Below are 18992 nucleotides of genomic sequence, written 5' to 3'. Positions count from 1 at the left end.
ATTGAGACTTAATGGGAAGCTTTTTGCACTGTAAATTGTTTATACTCTTTTGAAAGCCATGTGATGAGATTAAAAATGGTAAAATCTATAAATTTGCCTTCTTTGACTCAGTAAACCTGTGTTTTAGAGTTTGTTGTAAAGAAGAAATTTAAGAGGGAAAAAAGATAACATTATTTGTGTTGTTCAACTTAGAAACATAATATCTAAAATGATAAATTCACCCACAAATGACTGATTGTATATAACACAACTTGATGGTGTGTATCTGACGTGGCCTCTTTTGGAAGGGTGTGTGAATCGTCCGTAAAGGAAAGAACGCTCTCTGAAGGGAGGCCGAGGATGGGCTGGGTGGTGGCCTCCTGCGGTGGTGGAGGCGGAAGCTGTGGGGACTGTGTTGCAGGGGTGTGTTTGTGTGCCTTCTTACTCTCCTTCAGGTCCGGGCCCTGTAAAGTACACACCTGACCTCTGTTGTCCTGACACTGGAAGGAGATCATGCTCTTTGGTTTTTTCTCAAGTCTGACATCTAGTGCCAGGTTTCATAGTAGAGGAGGTAAGCGTCCTAGAAGCGGTTGCGCTTGGCCTCTGTGCTGCCAGGCTGAGTTAAGGCACGCCAGATGTGAAGAGTCCCTGCTGTACTGTGGTTCTCCCTTTTGTGTGGAGTAAGGTGATTTAAACTAAACCCAGTTGTGAGAAATTCAATAAATTTAGCTGTAAATAGTTCCGTTTTATTCTTTTCATCTCATTTACCTCCTCTCTTCAAGAAGATAGGTGTGAATTAAATAGTCTCGATTTGAATAAAGTAGTATTTGTGTCAGGAGGACTTCACATAGGCCTGACTCAGCAGATTTAAGGAGGGCCATTTGTGGCTGATGATGGGAGGAATTTTAATGTGATCTAAATTCAGGCTCAAGGAGATTTTGAGTATGATTACAGATTTTGTGCCAGAATTTCAAAATGGGAATGACACCTAATTCTGAAATGTGGGAGGGAGGAAAAAAATATTGTTTTCCCGCATTATTGCACTTGCCTCCTGCATAATTCAGGCCATTGCTTTTTTTTTTTTGATAACCCCAATTCCCTTTTTAGTGGATGTGTTGAGTAGGACTGGCCACTTTTTAAAAACTGGATATCAAATACTGAATCTTAGTTTGCTTGTAGCTGTGGGAGGGGCAGATGTGGGAGGTCCCTGAGAATAAGCAGTGTTTTGAAAAGAACACAGATTCTCCTTCACTTCTTCTATTCATTTTCTTAGTGGAAACTAAGAAAGTTAAGCTCAGTGGAAGTTGAATGATTTAAAACGTAAATACCTAATTGGGAGGGTTTTGCCAGAGATAATTCATTCTGTACTCTGAATTACTTTAATCAGATAAATGGATTAGAAGAAAGAAATTTCAGGTACTTTTTTTAATGGTTGATTTGTTCTGGGGGGAGTTGAGGGAAAAAGTAAGGGAAAAAGAATACATAAATTTTGATGGTGGGGTCCATGATGGGGGAGACTGTGAACAGAAGTCAGCATTTTGTAAGTGCCAGGTTCTGTTCCAAGCCCTTTACACACACTAATTTAATCATCACAGCACCCCTCTGACCGCTAGCATGATCTCCATTTTATAGAAGAATTTGAGGCATAGCTAGGTTAAGTAGTTGCTTTGGTGTTGGGGGCCTACACCTGCTTGAGAGCCCTGGAAATGTTGGAGACAGTGTTAGAGCTTGATTTAATGTCAGGGTGACTTTTTGAGATGAAGGAAACATATTGCCAGGAGCAACAGGAGTACAAAAAAGATTGCATTCTTGGAAATCTCACTTCTGAGAAACGTCTCAAATGCAGTCTTAAGTGTTCGAATTGTAGGTTGTTGACTTAAGAGGTTTTAAGATACTGCGGCCTCAGGCGTCACTCAGCTTCCAAAGTTACTTCCAGCAGTGGAAGATGCTCAGATCTCTTGCTTTTTCCCTCCTCCCGTTCCCACTGTCCTCTTCCCTCTTTGCCCATTCTCTCTCCCTTCTCCTTCCCTCACTCCCTCTTTTGTGTAAAGGGGACTCTACCACCTCACCTTCCCCCCCACCCCGTTCCTTTTACTTACACAGAAAAATCATCTTTCATCCCCTTAACTTCCTTCAGCCGATTGTCCTCATTTTCTTTTACCCTTAAATTTCTTAAAAATAAATGAAAGAGAAACTGCTGTTGTCATTCTCCACTTATTCATCTCTTGTCATCTGGTCCTCTGCTTCTGTGTTTCAAATTAGTGGATTTTTCTCCTTCCTTTGTCCTCTCTATAGCAGTTAACCTTCCTGATCCCTGGAATTCTCCTTACCCTTCTTTTGTGATGGTGTGTTACTTTGATGCTTCTTTTGCCTGCTCTTTTTTTTTTCATGTCACTAACATTCAAAAAGTTAAGTCATTACCTTACTTTCAAATTTGTTTTTTCTAACTTCTCTCTTTCAGTTAATTGAAACATTTCTCACTTGATCATCAAAGTTTAAATTTTCCAGGTCCCTTGTTTCCCCTAATTCTTTTATGCAGCAAGTGTTTCTGGAGTAGCCACTGTATACCAGGTTATGATTCTGGGTTCTGGAGTTTCAGTGGTGAATAAGAGACAAAGTCCCTGGATTGTAGAGATTACATTCTAGTGGAAAATTAGATGTTTCATTGGATAGTGAAACACATTTTAAAGGATAAAATATGCTAAGGTGAGAGAATGCTGTGTTGGATAAGATCCTCAGGAAAGGTTTCTGTGAGAAGGTCGATTTTGAGTGAAACCCGAATGAAGCGGGAGGGTGAGCCATGTGGCTGTCTGGGAGGAGAGCTCTCCGGGCAGAGGACGATCAAGTGAAATGACCCTGAGATGGCCTTTTGCTTCCCAGTGTGCCTGGAGCACCGCCAGTCAGTGGTAGGAGAGAAGTCAGGGAATTTGGTGGCGAAAGCCCTTCTTAGGACCCTGGAGACCCTGGCTAGGATTTTAACATACATCTAAGTGTGTTCGTAAGGGTTTGGAGGGTCTCGTCAGAACAATGGTAACGTGATACAACTTTATATTTTAGAAGACTCTAAAGTATAGTTATGACTGTGTGGAGAATAAACTGTGTGTGTGTGTGTGTGTGTGTGTGTGTGCATGTGTGTGCGTAGGAGGTGACCATAGAGGAACCTGGGACACTAGGAGACTCAAGAGTAGTTTTGATGGGAGAAGATGGTGATGTGGAGTAGCATGTGAGCTGTGGAGGTGATCAGTGGTGATCAGGTGGGTGACGTGTTCTGTAGATAGAGCTAGCAGGTTGGGCTGACCTCTTGGATGTGGGATATGAGGAGAGGGGAGCTGGGGATAGTTCTAGAGCTTCAGGATTGAGCAGCTGGGTGAATGGAGTTTCCATTACTGGGACTATCTTAGGAGGAAGGTTTTACTGAGGGGAGGGGGAATGGGTGGCATCAGTGTTTATTTTCTATTTGTTAACCTTGAGATACCTGTTAGACAACCTAGTGGATATGTCAAATTACACTCTTCCAGAGGTCAGATGTGAGCTTGGGGCTGGGGAAGATAACTTCGGGGAGTCACGCGAGTATAGATTGACTGGATGAGATCATTTAGGGAGGGTTGAGTGCGTATAAAGGATAGGTGGGAGTACTGAATCCTGAAGTCCTGTCCTGTGTGACATCTGCAAGAAGAGCTCCATAAAGGGTGTTGAGCAGAAGTAGCTAGTGAGGGAGGGGCGTGTGCTGTTCAGAAGTTAAGTGAGGAGAAGGGATTCAGGAAGGGGCGAGGGGTCAGCTGCTGCCAGGAAATGGAACAAGAGAGAATCTAATAATTGACCTTTGGATTTGGCTTCGCTAAATCCTGTTGATTCTGCTTTGCAATATAGCCCAAAAGTTCATAACACACCTTTTTACTCCCTGCCAGCGAACACTGTTAGTCAGATTTTAATTACCTTTCTCCTGGACTGTTTTTTGAATTATTACTTTCTCTCCTGATTACAATCCAAAACTCATGTTTATTGTAGAAAATGTGGAAAACACAGAGACAGTGTCACAGTGATTAAAAAACCCCCAATTCCTTACCCCACCTAACCACTAGATGGTCATTGATAACACTGTGCTGCCTTCCCCCATCCATTTCTATCTCTGCATACTTGTAATGCATATAATGCATAACTTTGGCTTTTTAAAATGAGCATGGTGGAACTATTAATCTAATGTTAAAAATTCTTTGAGAATGTGTGTGAATGTGTGGCAACATAAGTATTCCATCATGGTGGAGTAGCCTTCTAACTGAACTCCCCACCTGTTTCCCCCAATTACATCTTAAATAAGTCCTGATGAATTTTCCTAAGACACATTCTTCTTCTCTAAGCTTTTAGTGCCTATAGCTTAGTGATTAAAAGCATGGACTCTGTTTTTGAGAGAAATTCCATGCATATAGCAGGAAATGTGCAAGATAGGAAAAAGGAATACTTATCTTTTATAGAATAGCTGTTGTTATAATTTTCATCTGTTTCCTGCTGATCATGTTTGTTTGTCTAAATGCACCTACACAACATTTCATTTGTCTGTTACTAACAAGGATCACACTTTGTTTTCTAGCCAGACTCTTTTTTTCATAATTTATTCTCTCGTCTATACTTTATAATATATTGGTCAAAGTATATAAGCAGTTTTGTGATTCTGTTTGTTGTGAAATTGCTCTTCGAAAAGATTGTACCATTTGAAAGTATATTTATAAAAAATTTTGTTCTCTTTAAATTTTAGGGTAGACCACTATCTTGTTGAACTCTTAAATGAAGTTCTACTTGGATACAAAGATGAGGACTAGATAACTTCTTGAGGTTCCTTCTAACCCCTAGGATGAAGATAATAACTAACATTTGTGTAGTGCTCTAAAGTTTACAGAGTGAGTTCTCATACATCATCTCACTTGATCCTCACAACAGCCCTGTGAGGTAGGTAGGACAGGTATTGTTATTCTCATTTAAGAGATAAACTAGAGAGGTTAAGGGACTTAGTCAGGTTTTATTTAAATGTTTTAGCAGAGACTTGAAACCAGGACGTATGATCTAAATAATCACATTCTTTTTGCAAGATTTCATACAACTGCACATTTAGAATTGCTGTATGTCAGCTAGTTAAAGTGACATTTGTTACATACAGAAATAAGCCTGTTGATAATATAAATACAGTGTTCCCCAATCCTTTTCCATGCCCCCTCCCCTGCTGTTAAATGAATGACTCTATCTCTCTTTTGACTAGGGGAAGGTAATTTAATTGTATAGTTGTATTTAAACACCTATTTTCCCTAGCATTTGGGGGAGGGGAAGTTACATTATGTTTTTCATTTCTGTGTGTGTGCGTGTGTGTGTGTGTGCTTGCTACAACTTAAGAGTAGTATATCTCCATTACTTTCACACATGTAGCATAAAGTCTTCAAGGAATAGATTACAGTTAGAACTAGAATCTTTTGGTTCTAGCATGAACCTAGAATCACAAGCTTTTCAGGGTATTTACTCTTTTTTGTACTACTTTAACCAATTGGGATAATTAAGTATCCAGGTATAGCTGCTTATGATGTTCACAAAGGTACAGTGAATGATAAGTGACAGTGAGTGATAGTGGAGGTCAAATCAAGAAGAATTACAACTAATCTTCTCTTTGACTAGCTGCCTCATACGGTAGAAGTTTGTAAAACTGAACTGGGAGCTTGGTAGTGGCATTATCACATTTTAGGAATAGACCTAGATTTTCAGGACTACTTGGTATTACATTAAACTGTCTCAGTGTTTTCTGTACTGCCTTTAAATACTTAACATCACCAATATTTTCAAAAAATCTTGTATTTTTGTTTTTTTTCCTAGTTGTTGGTCTTGACGATATTATGGATGAAGGAGTTGTAAAAGAAAGTGGCAATGATACCATTGATGAAGAAGAACTGATTTTACCTAACAGGAATTTGAGGGACAAAGTAGAAGAAAATTCAGTGAGATCACCAAGAAAATCACCTCGTTTAATGGCACAAGGTAATCCTTCCAGAGAGGACGAGCTAGAAAATCAAGTGTAGGGACAGATATGTGATAGGTTGTAAAGTTGCTGAGCAGTGATAGTAGTTTCTTGGTGTTTGCTAATCTGAGCATTTTGATAATCAATTTTGAGATTGTATCAGTTTGTTGATATGATTTTTTAAAATTTTTATTGAAATTACACATTCACATGATTTAAAGAGTTGACTAGTTCTATGAGTTTCCAGTACTTGCCATCCTACTACTTATTTCCCTTTCCCCAGAGGAAACTACTATTACCGCTTTCATCTGGTTTTGTTAATTTTTTGGTATTTACTTCCATGTCTCTAAGTAACACATGTATGTTGCTACTACTTGATTATTCTGATGTATGTATTTATTGATTTCCCATTCTGGATGGTGAATTTAGCATTCTTTTCTCCTCTTGTTCCCCCATCACAGAAAAGAACATTTTCTCATCTTTCTGATTCATAATTTTGTAAGATCAGTAGTAATTACTTACGTTATTGTGACTCAATATGCTGTTAGTGATGATCCATTTAGTGAACTGTAGTCGCTTTTCCTATACAGCTTTTTGTCTTTCTGATTTAATAATTGATTTTGTTGTTCATTTGCTTATAGTTTTATGCATTCGCACACACAGTTTTCAGTGTACATATCGGTACCCACCCCAACTACTCTGCCAGTTGTCTGAATCTTTCTTAAAGATATTTGAGCATATCAGGTGTTCTGTCATTTTCATCTTATTGAGGAAGTGTCTCTGGGGGCCTTCTGATCTGCTTCCGTGTGCGCTGTCATGTTAGCTCTGTATAAGTCAGATGCATGGCTGTTGTCCAGAGAGCTCTCTTTACTATTCTTCTGAGGATTCTGTTCTGTATTGCAGTTCCTGTTTACTTTTCTTTGAAGTATCTCCTTCGTTTTGGTGACATACCTCTTCTAGTACTTTTGTGAGAAAAAGGAATATGGATATATATTTTTGAAACCTTGTATGTTTGCAAATGTATTTAATATGTTCTCACATTGGAATCATGGTCTGATTGAACATAGAATTCAAGGTTGGAAATTGTTTTTCCTCAGAAATTTGAAAGTGATGCTCCGTTTTCAGTTCTGGGAAAATCTCTTGAATTATTTCATTGATTATTTTCCTCTTTATTTTGTCAACTCTTGCTTCCTGGAACTCCTGTTATTCAAGTATTAGATAGCAGGGACTGGCTCTTCCATTTTCTTCATCTTTCCACCTCTGTATTCTTCCTCTACTTGCTGAAATTTTCTCATGTTTATCCTTCAACTTTTTCATCAAATTCTGAATGTTCTTTTTTTGTTCCGGGAATAGTCCTTTTTGTAGCATTCTGGTCTTGTTTCATGCATGCAGTATCTTATGTTGTCTTTCATAAGATACGGTGTTTTAAAGGTTTTTTAGTCTTTTTTTCTTTTTTTTTTTTTGGTTCTATCTTTCATGTTAAGAGACTTTGCTAAATGTCTGATCATTGATGGTTTAATGTTTTGTCAGCTGTGAGCATCACTGTATGGTAATCTGACTGTGTTACTTTCTGGAGGAATCTCTGTTGTTAGACTTCAGGCTTGTTAGATTGTTAGCATATCATGGGAGCCCTTGAGGGAAGCTGATGGGGGCATCTCATCTTTCAGTACATACAAATACACATAATCTTACAGATTTCAGTGTACTTTACTGCTACTCTTATCTATGCTGGATGTTCCTTAGTCTAGAAACTCTGTTTTTACACTCCCCAAAGAGTAAGCCTCCAGTCTTCGATTAGGACCTGGGAAGGGCAGTTGCCCAATGGATGGAGTAGGGGCGAGGGAGCTCGGGGTCTGACTGCTTTTTAAACAGCTTTCGACTCATCCCCATTTTAACTGCCTGCCTTCCTCCCTACTTTAGAATTATCTGGGATCACCAGTTCCTAAGCCTTTTGAGGTGTTAATGGTATTGGTTTGGCCAGCAGTGCCAGATTACTGTTTATCTTTTTTTGGATGTCCTGCATCAGTTACTGCTTGATCATCTTTTGTTTGGCTTCCAAAATCATCAGTGTTTTCTCTTCTCCTGCCCTTTCTTTCCTTTTGTTTTACTTTTTAAATTAAAACAATTTTTTTAAACATCTTTATTGGGAGTATAACTGCTTTGCAGTGGGTGTTAGTTTCTGCTATATAACAAAGTGAATCAGCTATACATATACATATGTCCCCATATGTCCTCCCTTTTGCATCTCCCTCCCACCCTCCCTATTCCACCCCTCTAGGTGGTCACAAAGAATCGAGTTGATCTCCCTGTGCTATGCGGCTGCTTCCCACTAGCTATCTATGTTACATTTGGTAGTATATATAAGTCCCTGCCACTCTCTCAGTTCCTCCCAGCTTACCCTTCCCCCTCCCCATGTCCTCAAGTCTGTTCTGTACGTCCGCATCTTTATTCCTGTCCTGAACCTAGGTTCTTCATTTTTTTTAATTTTTTTTTTTAGATTCCATATACATGTGCTAGCATACGGTATTTGTTTTTCTCTTTCTGTCTTCACTCTGTATGACAAATTCTAGATCCATCCACCTCACTACAAATAACTCTATTTTGTTTCTTTTTATGGCTGACTAGTATTCCAGCTTCTTTATCCATTCATCTGTCGATGAACACTTAGGTTGCTTCCATGTCCTGGCTATTGTAAATACAGCTGCAGTGAACATTGTGGTACGTGACTCTTTTTGAATTACGGTTTTCTCAGGGTATATGCTCAGTAGTGGGATTGCTGGGTTGTACGGTAGGTAGTTCTATTTTTAGTTTTTTAAGGAACCTCCATACTGTTCTCCATAGTGGCTGTACCAATTTACATTCCCACCAACAGTGCACTAGGGTTCCCTTTTCTCCACACCCTCTCCAGCATTTATTGTAGATGTTTTGGTGATGGCCATTCTGACTGGTGTGAGGTGATACCTCATTGTAGTTTTGATTTGCATTTCTCTAATGATGAGTGATGAGCATTCTTTCATTTGTTTGTTGGCAATCTGTATGTCTTCTTTGGAGAAATGTCTATTTAGGTCTTCTGCCCATTTTTGGATTGGGTTGTTTGTTTTTTTGTTATTGAGCTGCATGAGCTGCTTGTAAATCTTGGAGATTAATCCTTTGTCAGTTGCTTCATTTGCAAATATTTTCTCCCATTCTGAGGGTTGTCTTTTGGTCTTGTTTATGGTTTCCTTTGCTGTGCAAAAGCTTTTAAGTTGCATTAGGTCCCATTTGTTTATTTTTGTTTCTATTTCCATTTCTCTAGGAGGTGGGTCACAAAGGATCTTGCTGTTATTTATGTCATAGAGTGTTCTGCCTACGTTTTCCTCTAAGAGTTTTATAGTGTCTGGCCTTACATTTAGGTCTTTAATCCACTTTGAGTTTATTTTTGTGTATGGTGTTAGGGAGTGTTCTCATTTCATTCTTTTACATGTAGCTGTTCAGTTTTCCCAGCACCACTTACTGAAGAGGCTGTCTTTTCTCCATTGTATATTCTTGCCTCCTTTATCAAAGATAAGGTGACCATATGTGTGTGGGTTTATCTCTGGGTTTTCCATCCTGTTCCATTGATCTATATTTCTGTTTTTGTGCCAGTACCATTCTGTCTTGATTACTGTGCCTTTTTAGTATAGTCTGAAGTCGGGGAGCCTGATTCCTCCAGCTCCATTTTTCGTTCTCAAGATTGCTATGGCTATTCGGGGTCTTTTGTGTTTCCATACAAATTGTGAAATTTTTTGTTCTAGTTCTGTGAAAAATGCCAGTGGTAGTTTGATAGGGATTGCATTGAATCTGTAGATTGCTTTGGGTAGTAGAGTCATTTTCACAATGTTGATTCTTCCAATCCAAGAACATGGTATATCTCTCCATCTATTTGTATCATCTTTAATTTCTTTCATCAGTGTCTTATAATTTTCTGCCTACAGGTCTTTTGTCTCCTTAGGTAGGTTTATTCCTAGATATTTTATTCTTTTTGTTGCAATGGTAAATGGGAGTGTTTTCTTAATTTCACTTTCAGATTTTTCATCATTAGTGTATAGGAATGCAAGAGATTTCTGTGCCTTAATTTTGTATCCTGCTACTTTACCAAATTCATTGATTAGATCTAGTAGTTTTCTGGTAGCATCTTTAGGATTCTCTATGTATAGTATCATGTCATCTGCAAACAGTGACAGCTTTACTTCTTCTTTTCCGATTTGGATTCCTTTTGTTTCTTTGTCTTCTCTGATTGCTGTGGCTAACACTTCCAAAACTATGTTGAATAATAGTGGTGAGAGTGGGCAACCTTGTCTTGTTCCTGATCTTAGTGGAAATGGTTTCAGTTTTTCACCATTGAGGACAATGTTGACTGTGGGTTTGTCATATATGGCCTTTATTATGTTGAGGTAAGTTCCCTCTATGCCTACTTTCTGCAGGGCTTTTATCATAAATGGGTGTTGAATTTTGTCGAAAGCTTTGTCTGCATCTATTGTGATGATCATATGGTTTTTCTCCTTCAATTTGTTAATATGGTGTATCACATTGATTGATTTGCATATATTGAAGAATCCTTGCATTCCTGGAATAAACCCCACTTGATCATGGTGTATGATCCTTTTAATGTGCTGTTGGATTCTGTTTGCTAGTATTTTGTTGAGAATTTTTGCATCTGTGTTCATCAGTGATATTGGCCTGTAGTTTTCTTTCTTTGTGACATCTTTGTCTGGTTTTGGTATCAGTGTGATGGTGGCCTCGTAGAATGAGTTGGGAAGTGTTCCTCCCTCTGCAATATTTTGGAAGAGTTTGAGAATGATAGGTGTTAGCTCTTCTCTGAATGTTTGATAGAATTCACCTGTGAAGCCTTCTGGTCCTGGGCTTTTGTTTGTTGGAAGATTTTTAATCACAGTTTCAATTTCAGTGCTTGTGATTGGTCTGTTCATATTTTCTATTTCTTCCTGGTTCAGTCACGGCAGGTTGTGCATTTCTAAGAATTTGTCCATTTCTTCCAGGTTGTCCATTTTATTGGCATAGAGTTGCTTATAGTAATCTCTCATGATCGTTTGTATTTCTGCAGTGTCAGTTGTTAACTTCTCCTTTTTCATTTCTAACTCTGTTGATTTGAGTCTTCTCCCTTTTTCTCTTGATGAGTCTGGCTAATGGTTTATCAATTTTGTTTATCTTCTCAAAGAACCAGCTTTTAGCTTATTCATCTTTCTTATCGTTTCCTTCATTTCTTTTTCATTTACTTCTGTTCTGATCTTTATGATTTTTTTCCTTCTCCTGACTTTGTGTTTTTTTGTTCTTCTTTCTCTAATTGCTTTAGGTGTAAGGTTAGGTTGTTTATTTGAGATGTTTCTTGTTTCTTGAGGTAGGATTGTATTGCTATAAACTTCCCTCTTAGCACTGCTTTTGCTGCAGTCCATAGGTTTTGGGTCATCGTGTTTTCATTGTCATTTGTTTCTAGGTATTTTTTGATTTCCTCTTTGATTTCTTCAGTGATCTCTTGGTTATTAAGTAGTGTATTGTGTAGCCTCCATGTGTTTGTATGTTTTTACAGATTTTTTCCTATAATTGATATCTAGTCTCATAGCATTGTGGTCGGAGAAGATACTTGATACGATTTCAATTTTCTTAAATTTACCAATGCTTGATTTGTGAACCAAGATACGATCTATCCTGGAGAATGTCCCATGAGCACCTGAGAAGAAAGTGTATTCTGTTGTTCTTGGATGGAATGTTCTATAAATATCAATTAAGTCCATCTTGTTTAATGTATCATTTAAAGCTTGTGTTTCCTTATTTATTTTCATTTTGGATGATCTGTCCACTGGTGAAAATGGGGTGTTAAAGTCCCCTACTATGATTGTGTTACTGTCGATTTCCCCTTTTATGGCTGTTAGCATTTGCCTTATGTATTGAGGTGCTCCTATGTTGGGTGCATAAATATTTACAATTGTTATGTCTTTTTCTGGATTGATCCCTTGATCATTATGTAGTGTCCTTCTTTATCTCTTATAATAGTCTTTATTTTAGAGTCTATTTTGTCTGACGTGAGAATTGCTACTCCAGCTTCCTCTTGATTTCCATTTGCATGGAATTTCTTTTTCCGTCCCCTCACTTTCAGTCTGTATGTGTCCCTAGGTCTGAAGTGGGTCTCTTTTAGACAACATTATCCGGGTCTTGTTTTTGTATCCTTTCAGCCAGTCTGTGTCTTTTGGCTGGAGCATTTAATCCATTTACATTTAAGGTAATTATCGGTATGTATGTTCCTATTACCTTTTTCTTAATTGTTTTGGGTTTGTTATTGTAGGTGTTTTCCTTCTCTTGTGTTTCTTGCCTAGAGAAGTTCCTTTAGCATTCGTTGTAAAGCTGGTTTGGTGGTGCTGAATTCTCTTAGGTTTTGCTTGTCTGTAAAGGTTTTAATTTCTCCGCCGAATCTGAATGAGATCCTTGCTGGGTAGAGTAATCCTGGTTGTAGGTTTTTCCCTTTCATCACTTTAAATATGTCCTGCCACTCCCTTCTGGCTTGCAGAATTTGTGTTGAAAGATCAGCTGTTAAACTTATGGGGAGTCCCTTGTATGTTATTTGTTGTTTTTCCCTTGCTGCTTTTAATATTTTTTCTTTGTATTTAATTTTTGGTAGTTTGATTAATATGTGTTTTGGCGTGTTTCTCCTTGGATTTATCCTGTATGGGACTCTCTTCGCTTCCTGGGCTTGATTGACTGTGTCCTTTCCCACATTAGGGAAGTTTTCAACTATAATCTCTTGAAATATTTTCTTACTCCCTTTCTTTTTTCTCTTTTTCTTGTGGGACCCCTATAATTTGAGTGTTGGTGTGTTTAATGTCCCAGAGGTCTCTGAGAATGTCCTCAATTCTTTTTGTTCTTTTTTCTTTATTTTGCTCTGCAGTCGTTATTTCACTATTTTATCTTCCAGGTTACTTATCCGTTCTGCTTCAGTTATTCTGCTATTGATTCCTTCTAGAGAATTTTAAATTTCATTTATTGTGTTGTTCATCATTGTTTGTTTGCTCTTTAGTTTTTCTAGTTCCTTGTCAAACGTTTCTTGTGTTTTCTCCTTTCTATTTTCAAGATTTTGGATCATCTTTACTATCATTACTCTGAATTGTTTTTCACGTAGACTGCTGATTTCCTCTTCATTTGTTTGGTCTGTGGGTTTTTACCTTGCTCCTTCATCTGCCGTGGGTTTCTCTGTCTTCTCATTTTGCTTAACTTACTGTGTTTGGGGTCTCGTTTTCACTGGCTGCAGGTTCGTAGTTCCCGTTGTTTTTGGTGTCTGCCGCCAGTGGCTAAGGTTGGTTCAGTGGGTTGTGTAGGCTTCCTGGTGGAGGATACTTGTGCCTGTGTTCTGGTGGATGAGTCTAGATCTTGTCTTTCTGTCGGGCAGGACCTCGTCTGGTGGTGTGTTTTGGGGTGTCTGTGAACTTCATATGATTTTAGGCAGCCTCTCTGCTAATGGGTGGGGTTGTGTTCCTGTCTTGCTAGTTGTTTGGCGTAGGGTGTCCAGCACTATAGCTTGCTGGTCGTTAAGTGGAGCTGGGTTTTAGCGTTTAGATGGAGATCTCTGGGAGAGCTTTTGCCATTTGATATTACATGGAGCCGGGAGGTCTCTGGTGGACCAGTGTTCTGAACTTGGCTCTCCCATCTTAGAGGCACAGGCCTGACACCCGGCCGGAGCACCAAGACCTTGTCAGCCACACGGCAAAAAAATGAACGGCAGTTACACTGAGAGGTGCCTTATTAATAGCAAGAATGGAAGCCGGGAAGCAGTTGACTGTCATTTGTCATGTGCTGAGGGAAAATAACTGTCAGAGTAGAAACCAATGTCCAGCAAAACTTTCAGATGAGTGGTTTATTACAGAGGATGTTAAAGCACAGGAACCAACAGCCAGATGAAGAGATTCATAGGGTTAGGTCAAGAACAAAGAAACTTCAGTCCTCTTGGGGCTGGGAGCCCTGCAAGCACTGTGGCACGTGGAGGCGTTCTACTTCACCATTCAGAAGCTCTCTGAAACCCCTCCTTTTGGATTTTAATGGTGCCTTCACTACCCAGGCATGGTTCATTAAATTCTTAGGCATTGGTCCTTTCTTTCCTTTTAGATTCATAGCTTTTGTATAGCTTTAATGTGCGGTTTTGAGAAGTGGATTATTAGCTCAGATGCATATATTTACTTCTTCATCTTTTCCTCAGTTTTTAAAAAAATCGGTTATTTGGTATATATTTGTGACTTTGAGAAACAAAAAGAGTAGAATGAACATTATAGACAAATAATGGTAATGTTTGGCCTACACCGCCCAGCTTTAAACTAAGGCAGTTTATAGTTAGAGGAGAAAGAGTTACTTTATCCTTTGTCAGTTAATCAATTACTATTGGAAAACAATTTTTTATTTGAATACCTTCACAGTTGAATGTGCTATTCATTTATCAACCACTTACGTAATGGGTGTTAAAAGTTCTTCATTTATTTTATTTCAGGGCATATAAATATAGTAGAGCTATAAATTATTACAGGCTGTCTTCAGAGCTTTAAAAATTATCTAAATATTAATAACAAACCATTAAAATTTTAGTTATTTTAAAATGTTATATATCTGAGCATGAGTGGTTCATGATCTACTAAGTAAGTTTTTAAAGTTGTTGGGTACTTACCTGATGACCAAATATTGTGCCGAGTCCTGGGGAATTAGAAAGGGTCTCTAAAATAGGATGACCGTGTAATTTATTGTCCAAATGGGGACACTTTTGAGTGTCATGACTACAAGCATCAACTAGGACTGTTAGAGACAAATGAGGAGGACCTGTGACACCTTCTGTAAGAGTTTCACAGTTCAGGTTCAGTGATACGTGACAAATTAGGAAAATGTTCTAAATACTGGTGCATAGTAGCGTTTTGCATTAAAAAGGAAGGAGACTTTTTAAAAATTTGTGATGTTCAGTTTTTTCATACAGTTGATTTAGAGGTATTGGATATGCATAGGCTTGGATATAGCTTCTTATTTTGTATTTCAGTTTGTGGGTTGTTTTTTTACTTAGTGAATTATTATTATTATTTTTTCTTAGTGAATTATTAGGCTTTCTTTCCAATTTCTTTTCACTTTGTGTTTCTTTTTCCCTTGGGGATGTATCCAGATATGGAAAGGAGGAAAGTCTCAGTTAGTGGATTCTTCGTTAGGAGCATTGTTACAAGTGGGAAGCTTTATTAAATTACTTTCATACTTTGCGCATTTTCCCTTATGATACATTTTCTTGGTTTAAATCTCTTTATTTATAATTTCTTTTTTTGTTGATCTGTGTCTAGTACTCTAGTGTATATTTCATAAAATATTCAAGCTGTTCAAGGAATAGCTTGAATGCTAAAATGGAGATATAAGGGAAGCACATTCATAAAGACATTAGAGTTCTTTTGAGGCTGTGCTTTGAAACTCACACAGATCCTGTTTGTGATAGGTGGTTTAGTTCAGATTTTATTGGCACCCGAATTTGTTTGGTTTTATATACTTAAAGGTATTTAATGTTTACAACTGTATGACAGCCTTGCTTTAAGATGGGTAGTAACATCAAGGAACCTCTTTGATTTTACCCCCAGCTTACTTTCATAGAAAAGAAGCTTGATGAAAATATTTCTTATTGTAAAGTATAATATCAGTCTGAATTTTATACAGATTATTTTCTGCCCCAGAATTATAGAACTTTGATAAGTGTATAAAAAATGTAACCATCATCATGAGTAGATGTCAGTACATTTTCTTTGAAATGGGAAAATAAATTTTATAGCTCAGAATAAAGAAGTGATGTATTCTAAATTGCGTTGAAATAAAAACACATGGCAAAATAACTAAGTTTTTTTTATTTATTTTTTTCCCTTGTGATAGAACAAATAAGAAGTTTGCGACAGAGCACTATTGCCAAGCGTTCAAATGCAGCACCTTTAAATAGCACAAAAAAGGCATCAGGGAAGACTGTGTCTGCCCCTAAAGCAGGGGTGAAGCAACAGGAAAGGTGTCAGATGAAAGAAGAAGTTGGCGAGTCACTGAAACGCGAGCACCAGAAAGAGAGCAGGAGGAGCCGCCGACACAGTGGACCCATCGGAGCCGCAGTTCCGTCTTGTCTTGACGTGAAGGATGAAGCTGGGTTAGATTCTGAGCAGAAGAGTAATAACCAGGCAGAAGCAGATGTGCCATCTCACGAGTCAAACTGTCCACTCCTTTCAGAGACTTGTGTTAGTAGTGAAGAGAAGAAAAATGAAACTCTGATGGAACGGAAAGCCAAGACTATTAGCCCATTGTTTAAGTTCTCAGATAAAGAAGAACATGAACGGAACGATTCCACTTCAAGTAAAATGGATGGGACTATTGTTGAAGAAATGAAGGCAGAAGGAGAAGTTGAACAAGAATCAAAGGAGACAATAAAATTACCCCACGAAGGTGACAGTGTCAGTGAGGAACCTGCATCTTCCGTTGCTTTCTCTGGCAATGCTGCTTGTACAAACCCAAATGAGAAAGAAAAGAACCTCGTCAGTTTGTCTGGTTCTGTGGATGAAGTAAATGAATGTAGTTTGGAATTGAAAGATAGCGTGGAAGTTGCTGATAAAGCTGAGAACTCCCTTCAAAGAAGTGAAATGGAAATGGCTTATTGTAAAGACGCAGAGTCTAATGATAAGCAATTGGAGGGCACCAGATTTAATAAATCAAACTTAGAGGTGGTTAATACTGGTGCTTTTGAACCAGAAAGTAATATTTTAGAAAATGCTGTTGGTGATGCACCTGACCAAAATTCAAAACAGTTGAATATTGTTGAAAGTATTAAAATGGAGTCTCATGAAACAGCAAACCTTCAGGATGACAGAGACAGCCAGTCAAATAGTGTTTCTTGCTTAGAGTCAAAAAACATAAAACCCAAACACACAAAACCTGTAATTCATTCTAAGCAAACCATGACCACAGATACTCGGAAAAAAGTTGTTGGAGCAAAGCATGAATTAATGCATAACATAACTAAAGTTAATGTCAAAAGTGTGAAGCGAAATGCTGATGAATCAGAATCTAAGCAAAATTTTCATAGGCCAGTCAAAGTGAGAAAGAAACAAGTTGATAAGGATTCAAAGTTTCAGAGTTGCAATTCTGGGGTTAAATCTGTGAAAAATCAGGCTCATTCTGTATTCAGAAAGATATCACAAGATCAAAATTTAGTACAGATTTCCAAACCCTTGACTCATTCTTTGAGTGAAAAGCCTCTCGGTCACCCTGGTTGCTCAAAAGAGCCTCATCCTGCTGCACAAACTGGGCATTTGCTGCATTCCAGCCAGAAGCAGTGCCATAAGCCCCAGCCGCCGGCTCCAGCAGCGAGAACCAGTAGTCATGTGAAGGAAGAGCTTGAGCACACAGGTGGTGTAGAACATTTTAAAGAAGAGGATAAATTGAAATTGAAAAAACCTGAGAAGAGCCTACAACCCCGTCAGAGAAGAAGCAGCAGAAGTTTTCCTTTGGATGAGCCACCGTTGTTCATCCCAGATAATATAGCTACTGTAAGACGGGAAGGCTCAGATCATAGCTCTTCATTTGAGAGCAAATATGTCTGGACTCCCAGCAAGCAGTGTGGGTTTTGCAAAAAACCACATGGCAACAGGTGTGTGTGTGGGTGTGGGTGTGTATGTATATGTGATACGTACATTAAAGAGAAATTGCTTTCTTTTAGGGTCGGATTAGTGTGAGAACTTTTTATGGAAAGAGATTATTTAACATACAAAGACTTGCACAAACAGAAACCCCTCATCAATCCCGGATATATGATAGTAAGATGGAGCCACTGAATTTACAAATATGCCGTCCTAGAAACTTCAAAACGCATAGTCTGACCAGAAGCTGGTATATATGGAAATGTTTTATCATTGTAACCAGTTAGTGTAATTTAGTCATTGCATCTTAAAAAAAAAAATCAGAAAATTGTTATAGTGCTTTGGGTCTGTAAGTTATATATTATTTTGTTTGGCTTGAGAAGAACTAGTAATAAATTGTGAAGGGCATAATGGAAATTCTATATATATACTTTCAAATGAAGCACACTTACTATGATTTAATACCACTACTTCATAACTATCAAACATGACCTTAGAATGAAATTTGATAGCTAAAACAACTGTTAAATGACACAGGGGAATTTTGTATGTAACATGGAATGGAGTGAAACATGTATTTTGTTTCTGAATGTTCTAGTGATTTGGGTTTCTTGTGAATTCTAATCTTTTAGGAAGTGATTTTGTAGCACTGCCGTTGTCATTCTTTCCTTAGGATTCAGTATTCTATAGTTGTATGACACTGCCACCCTCCCCGCCCATGTATTTTTTATTTGCTAGCTTTTTGAGAAAAAGAGAACAAGAGGTGAAGTGGAGTTTCCAGCTACAAGATTATCCTGTTCAAGTGTTGAGATTGCTGTTGGAACTTCTATCAACATTGATATGATAAAAGAACATTGTAACTTGCACATTGTAATATTATCTTTACTCATGAAAGTAAATGTTAGAACGATTTCCCAGCACAATTAGATTACATGAAAATGAAACTCTTTAGGGAGGGACAGTTTAGTGCAGTGCGTTGTAACATTATTTTGGTATGGAGGGTGTGGTTGGGAGTTCTTGGGGCTATTCTGTAAAAAATAACTTTTATGTCAAGGGGTTTTTTCATTTGTGATTCAGCCCATGGCCTATTTTTAGTGTCAGTGGTTACTTTATAACAGCATATTCCAGGTTTTAAAACTTGTGACTTGTTTGAATATAGTGCTACATTTGCCCTCACTTTTGTGCTGTTTATGCTTTTTTGTTTAAAACACCTTATTCAAATATTCTAAATTGGGCCTAAGAGAATTAAGGGCTAGATGGTCCTTGTAAGTGCTCTTTTAAGTTAGCCCTCTTTTCTTTGCCAGCATCTTCTAAAAACCATCATACTGACATGTTGTCAGAGTATGAAATAGGAGCCTTAAACTGAATGAGTTTCT

General features: G+C 38.1%; 1 protein-coding gene across 8 annotated transcripts in view; it reads left to right on the top strand.

The window, feature by feature from the left end:
- Positions 1 to 18992, top strand: part of PHF3 (PHD finger protein 3) — a 95092-nt gene that overhangs the window by 42611 nt on the left and 33489 nt on the right. For 3 of the 8 annotated variants that reach the window (XM_036871174.1, XM_036871179.1, XM_036871175.1), the window contains 2 exons: positions 5833 to 5994; positions 15875 to 17627. The exons of 1 other annotated variant lie outside the window; for it this stretch is intronic. In XM_036871174.1, coding sequence (XP_036727069.1) covers positions 5833 to 5994; positions 15875 to 17627 — 1915 coding nt within the window. Of the gene's footprint in view, positions 1 to 529; positions 551 to 4760; positions 4924 to 5832; positions 5995 to 15874; positions 17628 to 18992 lie in introns of those variants that run through there. 4 more of the 8 variants (XM_036871176.1, XM_036871181.1, XM_036871178.1 and 1 more) reach the window with 3 other exon arrangements.

This window comes from Balaenoptera musculus, chromosome 12 (genome assembly GCF_009873245.2).
Source record: "Balaenoptera musculus isolate JJ_BM4_2016_0621 chromosome 12, mBalMus1.pri.v3, whole genome shotgun sequence".
In the NCBI taxonomy this organism is placed as follows: domain Eukaryota; kingdom Metazoa; phylum Chordata; class Mammalia; order Artiodactyla; family Balaenopteridae; genus Balaenoptera; species Balaenoptera musculus.
The sequence above is the reverse complement of the archived record's forward strand: the minus strand, read 5'-3'. Positions and strand labels throughout refer to the sequence as shown.